General features: G+C 42.4%; 1 protein-coding gene and 1 pseudogene across 4 annotated transcripts; both read left to right on the top strand.

Annotated features, from left to right (window-relative positions):
- Nucleotides 1-233: 233 nt before the first annotated feature.
- Nucleotides 234-3851, top strand: LOC110759517 (uncharacterized). 3 transcript variants are annotated; one of them, XM_021961588.2, is made up of 3 exons: nt 259-790; nt 907-3176; nt 3318-3851. In XM_021961588.2, the coding sequence occupies exons 1-3, from the start codon at nt 783-785 to the stop codon at nt 3638-3640; spliced, it is 2601 nt and encodes an 866-aa protein (XP_021817280.2). In that variant the 5' UTR covers nt 259-782; the 3' UTR covers nt 3641-3851. The 3 variants fall into 3 exon arrangements, with proteins under 3 accessions (XP_088103794.1, XP_021817280.2, XP_088103793.1); XM_088247668.1 differs by lacking the exon at nt 3318-3851 and having other exon boundaries at nt 234-1894; nt 2868-3113; XM_088247667.1 differs by having other exon boundaries at nt 259-3176.
- Nucleotides 3852-11260: 7409 nt separating this feature from the next.
- LOC110759502 (uncharacterized) lies at nt 11261-16459 on the top strand (annotated as a pseudogene). Its single transcript, XR_015833015.1, has 3 exons — nt 11261-14446; nt 14694-14917; nt 16003-16459. The product of XR_015833015.1 is annotated as an uncharacterized LOC110759502 (transcript).
- Nucleotides 16460-18118: the final 1659 nt, after the last annotated feature.

Genomic DNA, 18118 nt, shown 5'->3' with positions numbered 1-18118 from the left:
CTATGAGAATAATAAACTCTTACCAGAAAATATAAGCAGAGGATGGGAGAATCATTAATTGATTTTTCAACCAATTCTGAAAATAATAGTAAATACTCAAAATTTAAGAGCCATTTGATGCCTCTCAACTTGATGAGAAAAACGACACTAGTGCTGACTTTCAGTGTTGGATATTTTGGAAGGAAGTCTGTGGTTAGCTTCCTGTCCCTACACGGAGACAAAGTCAAAAATCACTACTTCAAATTTACGGAAACTTAAAGCAAACAGAGAGAGAAACATGAAGAATAAAAAGTAGGAGAGAAGGAAATTATGATTGAATCTCAAGGATAGCTGGGCTAATGCTTGTGACTTGTGTGAGTGCTCAGCCTTCAGTCGTGCTCTTCTCCTTTATATACCGATCTCTGCAAGATTGCAGCTAAGTGTGAAAAGGGCCTTGTCCTGCTGGAGGTGCTAAAAAAATGGTGCGGTCAATCGTAGGCCATTGGTTATCCTCTATCACAATATCATGATCAGATGAGACCAAATGGCATATTATTCTTATGTAATTTGAACAAGAAAGTTCAGGGGTTGCAATGTAATAACAATTTGTGGAAGAGAAAAAAACAAACATTCCCAAAGAGTTGTCAATCTTTGACTGAAGTGTTTTTCAAATTCCTCAGCACACCATCTTGAGTCTTCCATCTTCATCTAAACAGGACCATAGAAAGAGACCATGTTGCGGATAAAGCCTCAAGCTCTGAATAGTGTTGTTTCTCAAACAAAAGCCATGAGAGCTTCAACTTATGATAAGGTATGCTCTCTAGCTTATTGCCTTATCTTGTATGTTCAGCTAGTTTCATCATCAGCCATTGTTTTTGCTTCTGCTATTTCTACTGAAACAGATGCTCTTCTCAAATGGAAAGCCAGCATTCAAAACCAAACCCAGCTCCAAAATTTAACCTCATGGACTTATCTTCCAAGTAACAATGCCATCAATTCTTCAAGCAATCCAGAAGCAAATGCAAATCCATGTAATATTTGGAGTGGGATTTCCTGCAACACTGCTGGAAGTATCAGCAAGATAAACCTTACCAAGTCTGGTTTACAAGGTACACTGCATGAATTTTCATTCTTGTCCTTTCCCAATGTTGAATATATTGATCTTAGCAGGAATAAGATATATGGTGCCATCCCACCTCAAATCAGCTCCCTCTCCAAACTCATCTATCTTGATCTCTCAGATAATAAGTTGTCAGGAAAAATCCCACCAGAAATTGGTTTCCTAACAAATCTTCAGAACCTGTACCTATATACAAACAAGCTAAATGGATCAGTTCCTCAAGAAATAGGCCAGCTTAAGTCTCTTGTTGTTCTAAATCTCATGGAGAATAGACTCAGTGGTCCTCTTCCCATGTCAATTGGTAATTTGAGCAAATTACAATTTATACAACTACGCGATAACCAACTCTCAGGTTCCATTCCTCAAGTGATAGAAAATCTCATGAATTTGGTTGTGCTGAGACTTGCCAGAAACAATTTCACTGGTCATTTGCCACAGAACCTCTGCCGAGGTGGATTGCTTACAAATTTCACTGCAAATGGCAATCGTCTCATAGGTCGAATCCCCGAAAGCTTGAGAAACTGCACAACCTTATACAGAGTCCGCCTCGATGGAAACCAACTCACTGGAAATATATCTGAAGATTTTGGTGTTTATCCAAACTTGGATTACATAAATCTAAGCAACAATAGATTTTATGGTGAACTTTCCAATAAATGGGGTAGGTCTCTGCAGCTAACAAACCTTGAGATTGCAGGGAACAATGTTACTGGCTCCATACCACCCGAGATTGGAAACTTGACTCAACTGCATTTGCTTAATCTTTCTTCAAATCATTTAGTTGGGAAGATCCCTATGGAACTTGGAAGGCTGACTTCTTTGGTGAGGCTTATACTGAATAACAATCAGCTTTCTGGTGGTATACCTCAAGAACTTGGATCACTGACTCACCTTGACTATCTTGACCTGTCCGCTAACAAACTGAGCCAGTCAATTCCAAGTAGCCTTGGGAATTTTGTCCAAATGCACCACATGAATTTGAGCAACAACAAGTTGAGCCATGGAACCCCAACTAAGTTGGGTAGGTTAGCGCAGCTGTCCGTGCTTGATTTGAGTCATAATAATCTTGCTGAAGAGATACCAACTGAATTTAGCAAGTTGGGTAGCTTGGTGACACTAAATCTCTCCCACAATAACCTCTCTGGTGTTATTCCAGAGAATTTTGAGGAACTTCGTGGCTTGGAGTTTGTCGACATATCATACAATCAATTAAGGGGTCCTATTCCACACAACAAAGCATTTCAAGAGGCTCCCACAGAAGCATTGCAAGGGAACAAAGCTTTGTGTGGCAATGTTACAGGTCTACACCCCTGCAATAATAGTCCTGTTGAAAAGAAGCATAACTCAAAAATTGGTTTCAAAGTTGTGTACTACTTGATCATGCTTCCTGTGTTGGGAGCATTTATGTTTGCTTTCTATGGAATTTTTATCACTTCGCGAAGAAAAAGGGAAAGCCAACAAGAAGAACAAAGTGACATTCACCCGAAAGAATTCGAATTGCGTGCAATATCAATCTTTGATGGAAAAGTATTGTATGAAGAAATTATAAAAGCGACTGAGGATTTTGATGCTGCATATTGCGTTGGGAGGGGGGCAGTTGGAAGCGTTTACAAAGCAAAGCTGCCCTCAGATGACTTGGTAGCTGTCAAGAAACTCCACATTCCATGTGATGGTGTGTGGAGAAAAGAATTCTTAAACGAGGTAAGGGCATTAACTGAGATACGCCATCGAAACATTGTCAAACTTTATGGTTTCTGTTCACATGCACGGCACTCGTTTTTGGTTTACGAGTACCTGGAAAGGGGTAGTTTGTTTTCAATCTTGTGCAATGATGAAGAAGCTAGGAAATTGGATTGGATTAAAAGGGTGAATATCATTAAAGGTGTAGCTCATGGTTTATCCTATATGCACCATGATGTGTCTCTGCCAATTGTTCATCGAGACATATCCAGCAAGAACATTTTGCTAGACACTGAATATGAGGCTTGCATTTCAGACTTCGGAACTGCTAAGATTCTAGATTATGAATCATCTAACTGGACTGCGGTTGTAGGCACAATTGGATACATAGCACCAGGTACAATTCAACATCTTGTGTTGTTTTCATCTGATGATTTGGATTTACATTCTTGGCAACATAATATACATTGTTCTCTTAACTTCTCATATGAGCATCTCTCCCCTAAAATAGAAAACTTATGTTTACCCTTTTTGGCAGAGCTTGCTTACACATTGAAGGTGACAGAGAAATGTGACGTCTATGGTTTTGGGGTGTTAGCTCTTGAAGTGATTAAAGGAAAGTACCCTAGCAATCTAGTGGGATCTGCGTTGTCATCTGCAATCTGGGGAGGCAAAATGTTGGGGGGTGTGTTGGACGATCGCCTTGCGCATCCCACTGGTAAACTTTTGGATGACGTTGTTACCATCCTAAAGCTAGCAGTTGCATGCTTACATGAAAATCCAGAGTTTAGGCCTACCATGCATGACATTTCTTGTAACAATACAAATCTCCCATACACAGAAAGACAAATAGAGGGTTAACTTGAGTTTAGTTGAAACATTTAATAAGGAGGATGTTAAAGCCATTTATTGTATCTTAACCAGCTGCCACCAAATCGTTGTAATTACTAATATTTAGGCTTTGTGAGTTCTTCATTTTGTTGTAATCATATATATATATACAGGCTCTCCTTGAGAGATGGATAACAAGCAATAATTCTTTTCGTACATGGTATGACATCAGATTTGAGCATTTTTCGTCACCAAATTGCCTATCGTTATCATATTAGTTGCGTTTCATTTTCAATGATAAAATGTGCTGTTTGCATGCATACAACATAAAATTGACCGGAAGTGTTAACGATGGAGGAAGACACCTTTAAAGTTAGAAGTCTTAACTCTGAAGCTCAAAGTCTACTGTGAATTTAATATGCAAACAGACAGTAATAGAAAATGGCATTATCATAATATCATTGTTACCAAAACCAAAACAATGAGATCTTCAACTTATTATGACCAAGTATGCTCTGCTCTTCCTAGCCTGCACTCTTCTTGTTGATGCTCAAAATGGTCGGGCCTTTATTGAGTTCAACTTAGTGATGAGGTGTGATGGATGATGGGTGAAGGTTTGGACCTTCAGCATGTATGTGAGGACTTGGCCAATTTATGAGTATACAAAAGACAAGATATATGTGGTTCACCCTTAATGAATGGGCTACGTCCACAGAGAAGATGTTCTCATTATGATATTGTTTACATTTGTACAAGGGGGTTAGACCCAAAGATAAATGGAAGAAGGCCTAGGGCCTAAAGTACAAAGCTAGGAGTCTGGAGCTCAGGGGTCAAGTCCCCGGGTCTGGAGACCCAGGACCAGAAGGCTGGACTAACAGGAGAGTCCTGAAGAGGGAGCCCCCAGCTCAGTTTTTCATCCTCTCTTAAGTGGAGAGTGGTATGCTTTTATAGGTGAGAGGGAGCCTTCACTTCTTGTTGTTTTCCGATGTGGGACTCCTCTTGCTTTGCTTAGAGTTCCTTTTAGTCTTCTAGTTGCTTGGTCAGTTATGGTGTCAACAGTAGTCCCCCAAGTTCGCGAGTTCTTACTTCTTGCTTGGGGATTTGTAATTTTAAGTGCACTGGCCGAGTAACACCGTAGTTTGTCTTCAAAGTTGTATAGTGCACTATCCCCAGTCCCCCAAGTCCCCGGGTAAGAAGGACTTTGGAGGGAGAGAAGTTTTTTTTTTTTTGGGCTAGGTCAGCCAATTGGGTAGTCCCAAATTCCTTCTACATGCTGCCTGCCGTTCGGCAGGTTTCAGTTTTTTTTTTTTTTTTTTTTTTTTTTTTTGAGCTAGGTCAGCCAAAATTGGCAACTCCCCCAAATTCCTTCTGCATGTTGCCTACCGTTCGGCAGGTGCAATTTTTTTTTTTTTTTTTTTTTTTTGGGGCTAGGTCAGCCAAGTAGCTAGCCAATTGGGCACTTTCACTTCCCAAATTCCTTCTGCACAATGCCTACCATTCGGCAGGTGCAAATATTTTTTTTTTTTTTTTTTTGAGCTAGGTCAGCCAAAAATTGGCAACTCCCCCAAATTCCTTCTGCATGTTGCCTACCGTTCGGCAGGTGCAAAATTTTTTTTTTTTTTTTTTTGGGGCTAGGTCAGCCAAGTAGCTAGCCAATTGGGCACTTTCACTTCCCAAATTCCTTCTGCACAATGCCTACCATTCGGCAGGTGCAAATTTATTTATTTATTTATTTTTTATTTTTTTGAGCTAGGTCAGCCAAAAATTGGCAACTCCCCCAAATTCCTTCTGCATGTTGCCTACCGTTCGGCAGGTGCAAAATATATATATATATTTTTTTTTTTTTTTTTTTTTGGGGTTAGGTCAGCCAAGTAGCTAGCCAATTGGGCACTTTCACTTCCCAAATTCCTTCTGCACAATGCCTACCGTTCGGCAGGTGCAAATTATTTTTTATTTTTTATTTTTTATTTTATTTTTTTGAGCTAGGTCAGCCAAAAATTGGCAACTCCCCCAAATTCCTTCTGCATGTTGCCTACCGTTCGGCAGGTGCAAAATATTTTTTTTTATTTTTTTTATTTTTTTATTTTTTTATTTTTTTTGTGTGGCTAAGTCAGCCATTTGCTTTGGTAAGGGAACAAAGCTTGAGGGTTTAGCTTCCTTGCCGAACGGTAGGGAGCATGGAGAGGAAAATAGTGTCCCTCACGGGGTTGGCTTTTGAGGCTTCGGCAAGGAATTGGGGCCAACATCAAGGGCTGGCCTTTTAAGGGGCCGGGCCATTTGGTGAGCTAAGATTTATGGGAGCCCCCAAAAAAAAGTTGCATGCCCCTTGCCGTTCGGCAAGGGGTTTAGAAAGTCCCGGGCTTGGGCCTAGAGATGAGTCTAGTCCCGGTTTTTGTTTGAGCGCCAGTTTTTGGGTTTGGGCATTTTAGCGATAGTTGGTAGGTGAAATGGGGCTAGGCCCAAGGTGGGCTTTTGGAGCTAGGTTAGCAAAAAGGAGCTAGGTCATTTTGGAGCTAAGTCGACAAAAAGGAGCTAGGTCATCTTTTGGAGCTTGGAGCTAGGTCGGCAAAAAGAGATATGTCAGCAAGTGGGTGAGTGTGAGCTAGGTCGCATTTTGGAGATAGGTCAGCAAGTGGATGAGCTAGGTCGCATTTGGAGCTAGGTCAGCTAGGAGCTTCGGTACATCCCTTGTCGATCGGCAAGGGAATTTGTTGGCAAATTTTGAGGCCTTGTGGCCCATTCTTCGTCATGGTGAAGTAGTGAAGCCTTTGGGGATTTTGACATGGATTTGGAGCTGGGCTTTGGAAGAAAGAGAATGAACCTTCAGAAGGGCCTGGGTGTGTTTGGGCTAGGCATGTGTCGTGCCGTTCAACAAGGGGCCATGTGGGCTTGGGTTGAGCCTAGAGTGTTAGGCTAAGCTAGGCAAGGAGCCAAGGTGTCGGTCCGCAAGGGGGGGGGGGGGATGTCGAAGGCAAAAGGGATGCTAAAGGCACAAGGGTGCCGAAGGCAGAGGGGTTTGCCAAATACATAAGCTTGTATGTCGCAAGGAAATGTGCCTAGGCACGGGGGTGCCAAAGGTGGACTTAGGCACGAGGGTGTCGAAGGCAAAGGAGATGCCAAAGGTGACACAAAGCTTGCATGTTGCAAGGCAATGTGCCTAGGCACGGGGGTGCCGAAGGTGGGCTTAGGCAAGAGGGTGCCGAAGGTGAAGCTAGGCGCGAGGGTGCCGAAGGCAAAGGAGATGCCAAAGGTGACACAAAGCTTGCATGTTGCAAGGCAATGTGCCTAGGCACGGGGGTGCCGAAGGTGAGCTTAGGCATGGGGGCGCCGAGGGTGAGCTTAGGCACAGGGGTGCCAAAGGTGGGCTTAGGCAAAGGGGTGCCGAAGGTGAGCTTAGGCATGGGGGCGCCGAGGGTGAGCTTAGGCACAGGGGTGCCAAAGGTGGGCTTAGGCAAAGGGGTGCCGAAGGTGAGCTTAGGCAAAGGGATGCCAAAGCTTGGATGTTGCAAAGCATGGAGGTGCCAAAGGTGGGCCTAGGCACGGGGGTGCCGAAGGCGAAACAAGCTTGCATGTGGCAAGGGGAAGAGCTAGGCATGTCGCAATATAAAATGCCGAAGGGCATGGGGTGCCGAAGGTGCCAAGCTTGCATGTCGCAAGAGGAAGTGGCTAGGCACGAGGGTGCCGAAGGCATGAGACTTGCTTGTCGCAATATAAAATGCCGGAGGGCATGGGGTGCCGAAGGTGCCAAGCTTGCATGTCGCAAGAGGAAGTGGCTAGGCACGAGGGTGCCGAAGGCATAAGACTTGCTTGTCGCAATAATGCCGGAGGGCATGGGGTGCCGAAGGTGCTAAGCTTGCATGTCGCAAGAGGAAGTAGCTGGGCATGAGGATGCCGAAGGCATAAGACTTGCATGTCGCAATAATGCCAGAGGGCATGGGGTGCCGAAGGTGCCAAGCTTGCATGTCGCAAGAGGAAGTGGCTGGGCATGAGGATGCCGAAGGCATAAGACTTGCATGTCGCAATAATGCCAGAGGGCATGGGGTGCCGAAGGTGCCAAGCTTGCATGTCGCAAGAGGAAGTGGCTGGGCATGAGGATGCCGAAGGCATAAGACTTGCATGTCGCAATAATGCCAGAGGGCATGGGGTGCCGAAGGTGCCAAGCTTGCATGTCGCAAGAGGAAGTGGCTGGGCATGAGGATGCCGAAGGCATAAGACTTGCATGTCGCAATAATGCCAGAGGGCATGGGGTGCCGAAGGTGCCAAGCTTGCATGTCGCAAGAGGAAGTGGCTAGGCACGAGGGTGCCGAAGGCATAAGACTTGCATGTCGCAATAATGCCAGAGGGCATGGGGTGCCGAAGGTGCCAAGCTTGCATGTCGCAAGAGGAAAGGGCTAGGCACGAGGATGCTGAAGGTGCCAAGCTTGCTTGTCGCAAGAAGAAGGTGGCTGGGCACGAGGATGTCGAAGGTGCCAAGCTTGCGTGTCGCAAGAAGAAGGTGGCTGGGCACGAGGATGTCGAAGGTGCCAAGCTTGCGTGTCGCAAGAAGAAGGTGGCTGGGCACGAGGATGCCGAAGGTGCCAAGCTTGCGTGTCGCAAGAAGAAGGTGGCTGGGCACGAGGATGCTGAAGGCATAAGACTTGCGTATCGCAAAAATTACGAAGGGCACGGGGTGCCGAAGGTGCCAAGCTTGCATGTCGCAAGAGGAAGGTGGCTGGGCATGAGGGTGCCGAATGCATAAGACTTGCATGTCGCAAGGCAATGTGGCTAGGCACGAGGGTGCCGAAGGCATAAGACTTGCATGTCGCAAGATGAAGTGGCTGGGCACGAGGGTGCCGAAGGCGACACAAAGCTTGCATGTCGCAAGGCAATGTGGCTAGGCACTTGGGTGCCGAAGGCGTCACAAAAACTTGCGTGTCGCAAGGCAATGTGGCCTGGGCACGAGGGTGCCGAAGGGAAGGAATGCATATGTGCAATTTTTATTATTATTTTAAGAATTTGGGTACCTTGTGGACATTTGAGCTTGTGGCATGTCCTTGGAGCTGGGCCTTCAAAGCTTCGGCAAGGGCTTGTCCTTCGGCGAGAAGAATGAGGGGCTTGATCCCGCAAGTTTCCAAGTTCTTGGTTGGTGGGCCTCATGAGCTGGGCTTTGGCAAAGGCCTGGGGTTTGTGCTCTGTGGAGCTGGGCTTCAGCGGGGGCTGGGGGATTCCAGATTTGGCAAGGGTGTCTTGGGGAGCACTTTACGAGCTGGGTCCATGGGGGTCCGAGTGTTCGTTTAGTAGAAAGGCCAAGGTGGCGCGAAGGTGTGTTTGAAACTTCAGCAATGGAGTTCTATGCGATGTTGGGCTTGAGCAATGGCCTTGGGGCCGGGTTCCAAAGCTGGGCTTCGGCAAGCCTTCTTGACCCAGGTGGTGGCTAGGGTTTTGAGGGTAGATTCAGATTTTAAGAGGCTGGGTCCCTCCGTTTTTGAAACGTAGCTGGGGCCTTTTTGTAGCTGGGCCCTTGTGCTTTTATAGCTAGGGTTTTTATACCTTCGGTAAGGGAGTCCAAAGATTGGAGACAAGGGCCAAGGTTTGGGGAGAGGAGGTGCAAGTCCCCTATTAGCTTAAGACCTGCCGTCACCTTTTAGCTTGAGGGGCTGGGTCAGCCAAAAATTGGTAAGTCACTCCTTCACCTTCTGCATGCTCCTTGGCGTTCGGCAAGGAAGCTAGGCTCCAAAATATATTCGGAGCTGGGTCCGTAGTTCAGCTCGGAGGAGGTGCCGATCGGCAAGAGATATTCGAAGGTATTTTGGTGAGGGGCTGATCTGTCTTCTGCAAGGAGTGGGTCTAGGTGCCTAGTTTTCGCATCGAGTTGGAGCTGGGTCCGTGGTGTCGTTCAGCATTTGTTCGTGGAGGGGGGGGTTCATCCAATCTAGGACCGTCTAGGGTCTGGGTCCTTGACTGACGGCAAGGAACTGATTGGAGCCTTTCGATCCTTCTGAAGTGTGGGCAGAGTTTTTTAGCTGGTCCTTCAAAGCGTTCGCGATTTCTCTTGGGTTCAATTGGTGCCGTGAGGTTTCAAATGCTTTTGCAAGAGCTGGGGTGTCTTTGGCAAGAGCTTTTGAAAGATAGATGACTGCAAGGGTTTTTGCGAGGAGAAGACTCAAGTTCTTTCGGCAAGCTCCAACTGATAGACCTTCGGAGCCAAGGCTGGGGTCTCTTGTACTGTTGTAAAGAACCTGGGTCAGCCAAGCAAGGGTGTCGTGACCATTTTTCCTTCTGCACGGCTCTTGTCGTTCGGCAAGGGTATGGTGGGGTACCAAATGTGAGTTTAAGCACTGGGGTGCCGAAGGTTAGCTCAGTTTCGACAGGAGAGCCAAGGTTGGGCCTAGGCTAGGTAAGTGTGGTGCCTTGTGGCATGAGCCTTTTGGGTGGGTCTTGGCTTGACCTTCGCTAGGTTTGTGGAGCTGGGCTTCGAGAGGCAACAGGCTGGAGCTGGGCCCTGGAACTTCGACATGTTGATGTGATGTCTGAGTTTGACTCCTGATTGCTTCGGCACAGGTAATGCTAAATGGTTAAGGATGATGATTGGAGGGGTGCCGAAGGGCACTGAAGGAAGGGAGAACGATAGAAGCCTTTTGTGTCGATTCCCACAGACGGCGCCAAACTGTTGATGCTCAAAATGGTCGGGCCTTTATTGAGTTCAACTTAGTGATGAGGTGTGATGGATGATGGGTGAAGGTTTGGACCTTCAGCATGTATGTGAGGACTTGGCCAATTTATGAGTATACAAAAGACAAGATATATGTGGTTCACCCTTAATGAATGGGCTACGTCCACAGAGAAGATGTTCTCATTATGATATTGTTTACATTTGTACAAGGGGGTTAGACCCAAAGATAAATGGAAGAAGGCCTAGGGCCTAAAGTACAAAGCTAGGAGTCTGGAGCTCAGGGGTCAAGTCCCCGGGTCTGGAGACCCAGGACCCGAAGGCTGGACTAACAGGAGAGTCCTGAAGAGGGAGCCCCCAGCTCAGTTTTTCATCCTCTCTTAAGTGGAGAGTGGTATGCTTTTATAGGTGAGAGGGAGCCTTCACTTCTTGTTGTTTTCCGATGTGGGACTCCTCTTGCTTTGCTTAGAGTTCCTTTTAGTCTTCTAGTTGCTTGGTCAGTTATGGTGTCAACACTTCTTGTTTTCAAGAAGACTGAAATGTTGGGCTACCCTTTTCCGCCATACTTTTGCAAGGGGGTTCTGGTTTTTAGCAAGTTCAAATCTTGCCTTTCCCAAGTGCTTGCTTTTTTCAAAGAAATGAACAATATATGTGGTAGTATAATTGAAATTATCAACCTCCGAATTGCTTTTTAATCAAGCATGCCCTTATGTCAATACACTAACTTATTAGTAATTTAGTACAAGTAGCATAGAGTATATTTAAGAGAACCACTAGCTATAGTTGAACTTTCAAATTGATTTGAAGACTATGATTTCTTTATATATTTTTGCTTGGTTTGACATTGTACACGTAGCAGGTAAGTAGGTATCTCCTCACATGTGAATTTTTTATTAATTCCAAGGAGGGGATGCATTATTTGTCTACATTCAAATTTTAAAATAAGAAACAAAGTTCACCAAAAATAAAGAAACAAAGACTTTGACTAAAAGTGTCTGAAGAAAATTCCAACCTGAATGAATTTCCAAATGTGAAATGAATCAATAAGAGGAGGAGAGTTTTCAAGTCTGTGATGCCTCAAGTCTATAAAGCATCAATGTAAAACAAAAAGCCCTGAAATTAAGAAAAAACCATGAGATTTTTAACTTATTTTCTTATCTTGTTGTATGTTCAGCTTATTGCCTCTGGTTCTGAAGAAGCAGAGGCTCTCCTCAAATGGAAAGCCACCTTCCAAAATCAAACCCAGCTGCAAAATCTAACCTCATGGACTTACCCTCCCAGTAATGTCAATGCCACCAACTCTTCTGGCAATCCGTGCAATATGTGGACTGGTATTTCATGCAACACAGCTGGAAGTGTTAACAGGATAAACCTTACCAATTCTGGTTTACAAGGTACGTTACACGAATTCGCTTTCTCTTCTTTCCCTAATCTTGAATATCTTGACCTCAGCATCAATAAATTCTTGGGTTTCATCCCACCTCAAATCAGTTCCCTCTCCAAACTCATTCACCTTGATCTCTCTTCTAATCAGTTTTCTGGGAAAATCCCATCAGAAATCGGTCTCCTTACAAATCTTAAGTTCCTGAAACTACATGAAAATAAGTTAAAGGGCTCAATTCCTCAAGAACTTGGCCGGCTTAACTTTCTTAATGAACTTGCCATGTCCACCAATAATCTAGAGGGCTCAGTTCCTGCTTCTCTGGGTAGTATGAGTTACCTGACTTCTCTGCATCTTTTTGACAATCACCTTTCTGGTTCCATTCCTCCAGAACTTGGAAATCTTTCTAATTTGGTTGAACTCTACATGGACACCAACAATTTCACGGGTCCTATTCCTCAAACTTTTGGAAACTTAAAAAAGCTGACCATGTTGCATTTGTTCAACAATCAACTTTCTGGTCCTATCCCTTCAGAAATAGGAAATTTGAAGTCTCTAATGGAATTACTCTTATACAGAAACAATCTTTCTGGTTCAATCCCAACACATTTAGGTTATCTGTCAAACCTTACCCGTCTCTTTCTCGACGAAAATAAGCTTTCCGGTACAATTCCTAAAGAGATAGGGAACCTGAAATCTGTTGTGGATGTACACTTGAGCAAAAACTACTTAACAGGTCCTATCCCTCCAATTTTTGGTGACTTAAGAAAGCTAAAAGTGCTATACTTGTTCGACTGTCAACTTTCTGGTATCATACCTTCAGAAATCGGAAACTTGAAGTCTCTAGTAGAATTATTCCTTTACAGGAACAATCTTTCTGGTTCAATCCCAGCAAGGATTGGTGATATGAGAAATCTTACACATGTCAATCTGTTTGGAAATAAACTTTCCGGGGCTATTCCTAAAGAGGTTGGGAACTTGAAATCTATGGTGGATCTAGACTTGAGCCAGAATCAACTCAACGGTTCAATTCCCACTTCATTTGGTGGTTTGAGAAACTTGGAAGTCTTATCCCTCCGTGACAACCAACTCTCTGGCTCAGTCCCCCAAGAGATAGAAAATCTAGTGAATTTGACTCTGTTGTATTTAGATACTAACCAGTTTTCTGGTTATTTGCCCCAAAATATTTGCCAAGGTGGATCACTCACAGAATTTACAGCAAACAACAACCATTTTGTTGGTCCAATCCCCAAAAGCTTAAAAACCTGCACCACCTTATCCTTTGTCCGCCTTAGTTGGAACCAATTGACAGGCAATATATCTGAAGACCTTGGTGTTTATCCGAATCTTCAATCTATGGATCTAAGCCATAATAACTTAAATGGTGAAATCTCACACAAATGGGGACAATGTGCACAATTAACAACCCTACTAATTGCAGGAAACAACCTTACCGGTAGTATACCACCTGAGATTGGCAATGCAACCCAAATTCATCAACTTGATATTTCTTCAAATAGTTTAGTTGGGATGATCCCAAAAGAATTTTGGAGACTGACTTCTTTGGTGAAGCTGATGTTGCAGGGGAATCAACTTTCAGGTCGTATACCTTCCGAATTCGGATCACTGATTGATCTCGAATATCTTGACCTATCCACAAACAAGTTCAATGGGTCAATACCTAGCACTATAAGTGACTTGTACAGATTACACTACCTGAATTTGAGCAACAACAAGTTTAGTCAAGGAATTCCTTTTCAGTTGGGAAAGCTAGTTCACTTGTCCCAACTAGATTTAAGTCATAACCTGCTTGAAGGTAAGATACCTTCAGAAATAAGCAACATGGAGAGTTTGGAGATGCTCAACCTTTCCCACAATAATCTTTCTGGCTTTATTCCAACGAGTTTTGAAGACATGAATGGGTTGTCGTATGTTGACATATCCTACAATGACTTGGAGGGTCCCCTGCCCAACAGCAGTGCATTTCAGAATGCTCTTCCGGAAGCATTGCAGGGGAACAAAGGACTGTGCGGCAACATTGGAGCTCTGAAATCCTGCAAACATAACTCCAAAAAGGACCGTATAGTCATATTTTTAATCTTGTTCCCTCTTCTCGGAGCACTTGTACTTCTACTTGCTTTCTTTATGTTTGCTTTTCTGATAGCAAGAAGAAAGAAAAATCAAACTCTGGAACAAAACGATGACATGCTTGAAGAAATTTCTTTTTCAATTCTAGATTTTGATGGAAAAACAATGTATGAGGAAATCATAAGGGCGACATAAGATTTTGATTCCATATATTGCATTGGGACGGGAGGACATGGAAGTGTATACAGAGCAAATTTGTCATCTGGCAACATGGTAGCCGTGAAGAAACTCCATCTTCTCCACAACGGCGAGAATAATTTTCAGAAGGAATTCTTCAATGAAATAAGAGCACTAACTGAGATACGACACCGGAACATTATGAAGCTTTATGGTTTCTGTTCACATAAACGACATTCATTTTTGGTATATGAGTATCTCGAAAGGGGTAGCTTGGCCGCAACGCTGAGCAATGATCATGAAGCTAAAGAACTGGGGTGGAGTAAAAGGGTGAATATTGTTAAAGGTTTAGCTAATGCCTTGTCCTACATGCACCACGATTGCTTGCCACCGATTGTACATCGTGACATATCAAGCAAGAATGTTTTGCTGGATTCTGAATATGAGGCCTGTGTTTCAGATTTTGGCACTGCCAAGTTTTTAAATCCAAACTCAACTAATTGGAGTGCTCTTGCAGGCACGTATGGATATATAGCACCAGGTAATGTTTGAAACATTTGTTCTCTTATTTGAACACTTTTCACTGATTCTTTTTCATGCATGGTTAAACCCAACTTGTTAGAATCGAACAGAACATTTGAACTGTACCATCGTAATTAAAATTAAAAGTATTGAACCTGATAGCAAATTAGCAAAAGGTACTTTAATCATTTCATATCACAAAATATTTTGAACACTGAAGTTTCTGATATACTAATAATGCCACTGCTACGAGATTTTCTAAGCAGAGCTTGCTTATACAATGGAAGTGAATGAGAAATGCGACGTGTATAGCTTCGGAGTAGTAACTTTGGAACTGATTATGGGAAGGCATCCAGGAGATCAGTTGTCATCTTTATCATCTGCGTCTTTGTTGCCATCTTCATCATCTGCATTACCTGCCCATCAAATGCCAATGGAGGATATTTTGGACCAACGCATTTCCCCTCCTACACATCAAGAAGCAGGGGAAGTGGTCTCTCTAGTGCAGATAGCTTTTGCATGCTTGAATCCCAGTCCTCCATCTCGTCCAACAATGAAACAAGTTTCTTAACACCTCTCAACTCAGAGGCTGCATTTGTCCAAGTCAGTGCATATGATAACTTGTGGTGAATTGCTTGCTCTCGACGGTTTTACAACCCGAGGGTAAGTTTCTACATGTTAAATGCTCTCAATTATCTCCATCACCACTCGTCATGCTCATCTCCGCCTATCATGCCTTTATAATTTCTTTGACATTATTTGATTGATTAATTTGAATAAACACCGTATTAACTCTGTGTTTACCCTCTGAGTGTTTTCTTCTAACCTTCTTAGATGTTCCCTTGTAGCAATGTATTTGAAGCCTACTTTTGTGCCACTCGTTATTTTGAAGGAAGGAAAAAAAAGGTGTAACAACAAAAGTTAATATTTATAATCACTTTGTCAGTTCAATTTTATGTTTGAAGAGCAGTAATTACAGGAAAATCAGATATTTATCTGGCTTTAACCTCAGACAAAATACCAAATTGTCAAATCCCAGAAGAGAAGAACGACCCCTCAAGGCTCAAAATTGACACCAACCAAAATTAACAATGAACAAGACAATACAACAACGGTGTTCCTCTCAGAAAACTGAAATTAAAGTAGTGTTTCTCACCAGTGCAATGTCACAATAAAAGCAACGAACAGATTCACATTCATATTCCTATATATGCAAAGTCAGCTTTCGCTTGGTATACTCTTGGAATTTTGATCATCTGTTGATCTTCAAAATCTTGAAAAATGCTAGGTTGTTACCAATTGCTTTCTTCTTCTTTTTTGGTTTGTTGTGAAAGTAGTTCTAAAAATATATAAGATATTGCAAAGACTTTCCAAGTCTGGAACAATGAATATTGTTGAAAGCATAAAAATTATGAATATTGTTTAAGTCATAACTTGCTTGAAGGTAAGATATAAGATCTTTATCATCCGGGGCAGTCATCGTCATTCTCATCTGCATCAGCTACCCTGGAAATGCTAATTTTGGACGTTTTGGACCAACGCATCTCGCCACCCACAAAACAAGAAGCAGAGGAGGTGGTGCCTCTTGTGAAGATAGCATTTGCATCCTTGGATCCCAGTCCGCAGTGTCGTCCAACGATGAAGAAATTTTCTCAGCTCCTCTCATCAACTCATAGGCTGCATTTGTCAAAGCCATTGCATATGACAACATTTGGTGAATTGCTTGCTCTTGATGGTTTCACTACCTGATTAGGACATGTGCTGCTTTCTCCGTATTTCACTTCATTTGTGTCTGCCTTGTTCTAATGCTTCTTAGATGTTTGTACTTGAAAATGTTGACTACAAGAAGAAAGGTCAGTGTGACCAATTTCTTAGTGACCAAATGTATAATGTGAAGGAAGTTGAGGTTCCACCCCAAAACCAATTGGCAATGAGGGGAGTAGCCCAACTCCTTATAAGCCTTTGTTAGGTTTCTCAACTTTCCAATATGAGACTTTTAGTTCCACCCCAAAAATTAATGCTACGGACTCTTTGGATTGTAACATGCATTTTCATGTTATAACCTCAAATTCACAATTTGACCCCAAGAAAATTTCATTTCCAAGTTTCACATAAAACTGAAAACTGAAAACAATTATCAAACAACTTATAAACAATTTTCAATTAATCTTTTATTTGAAAATTGAAAACAATTACCAAACGAGTTTCATATTTTTAATTTTTTTACAAATGAAAATTGAAAGCTAAAATGGTTATCAAGCATGCCCTTAGAATGTCACAGATGTTAAATCAAAATTTTGAATAGGAAATTGGAGTAAAATGTATACAACTATCATTACTTTGAAACTTCAATTCTTCACGTTCATGATTTGTTGAAAATTGGAGTAAAATGTATAGATCATAATAGAAAGAAAGAAAAGAGCATGGTAATGAGTGGCGTCGATGAAAATTACATTGACGAGTTATTCTTCTTCAGATTTGTTGGGTACAGCTAGAGTGAATTAATTTTTCCACTAAAACAAAACAAGATGCATGCTTTGCTTGACAGGACTGCCATTTGCTGTGTCTTGCAAGCGCACTTCCAGTTAAGCATGCTTTGAGAAAATGCTAAGATAAGGGACAAAGACTTCCACTCAGGCTAATTACTTGTGGAATGCTCATGAAATCAGGTTATATAAGCCACAAGTTAGCTCATAATAAATTCATCAGGGGCTAAACCTGGATAAAAGTTCAGATTATGACACAAACAGTGTGTGAAAGTCAAAGCGCTTGAATCAAAATTTAGAATGTCAATAATGTTTTTAAAATTTGAAAATATTTTTGCTCACCACTTTAACTCAAGGTATATCCTAACCATCATTCTCAACACTTGACATGTATCCATGGGCATAACCATAGTTAATTCTTTGATTTGTATTTGTGGAATCAACCATGATTATACTCATAGACACATGTCAAGTGTTGAGAAGTATAGTGATGATACACCTTGAGTTAAAGTAGTGAGCAAAAATGCACCCATCAAAATTTAGGAAATGGGACTAAAATGTATACAACTATCATTAATTTGGAACTTATTCTTCACGTGATGATTTAGGTCAGAAAGAAAGAAGAAAAAAAGGATGGAAATGAATGACGTGGATGAAATTACATTGACGAGTTATTCCTCTTCGGATTTGTTGGGGAAAGCTGGAGTGGATTAATTTTTCCGGTAAAGCAAAGCAAGAAGCATGTTTTGTTTGAATTGTTAGTCATGACAGGACTATACCACTTCCTCTGTGCTAGCGCACTTTCAGTGTTAATCATGCTTTGAGAAAATGCAAAAGTTGCAATTCCAACTTTAAAGAAAAGGGACAACGACTTTCAGTGTGAAAACCCCAAACCATTGTTACTTAGAAATGTTTTTCCTTGTGAGAGGGAAATAAAAAATGAAACAATAATTTCATTGCCCAATGCCATGGTTTAACGTTTTGTATGTATAATGTGTTTTCGGTTCTAGCCACAGTGGAGTAAGTAAGTCAGTGGGAGATTTCTTTGGCTTTGTGTGAGAGATGTGCAAGTTTGTGAGTTTGGGTTCTTCAACCACAACTTTTCACTGATCTGTTTTTTATGTTTTGCCAAAGACTCTTCACTGTTATTTACTCGTTACTCCTTGATGGCATGTTTATTAATCCGTATTTGGATTAGGATGAAT

This window comes from Prunus avium, chromosome 1 (assembly GCF_965620075.1).
Source record: "Prunus avium chromosome 1, drPruAviu1.hap1.1, whole genome shotgun sequence".
In the NCBI taxonomy this organism is placed as follows: Eukaryota; Viridiplantae; Streptophyta; class Magnoliopsida; order Rosales; family Rosaceae; genus Prunus; species Prunus avium.
The sequence above is the reverse complement of the archived record's forward strand: the minus strand, read 5'-3'. Positions and strand labels throughout refer to the sequence as shown.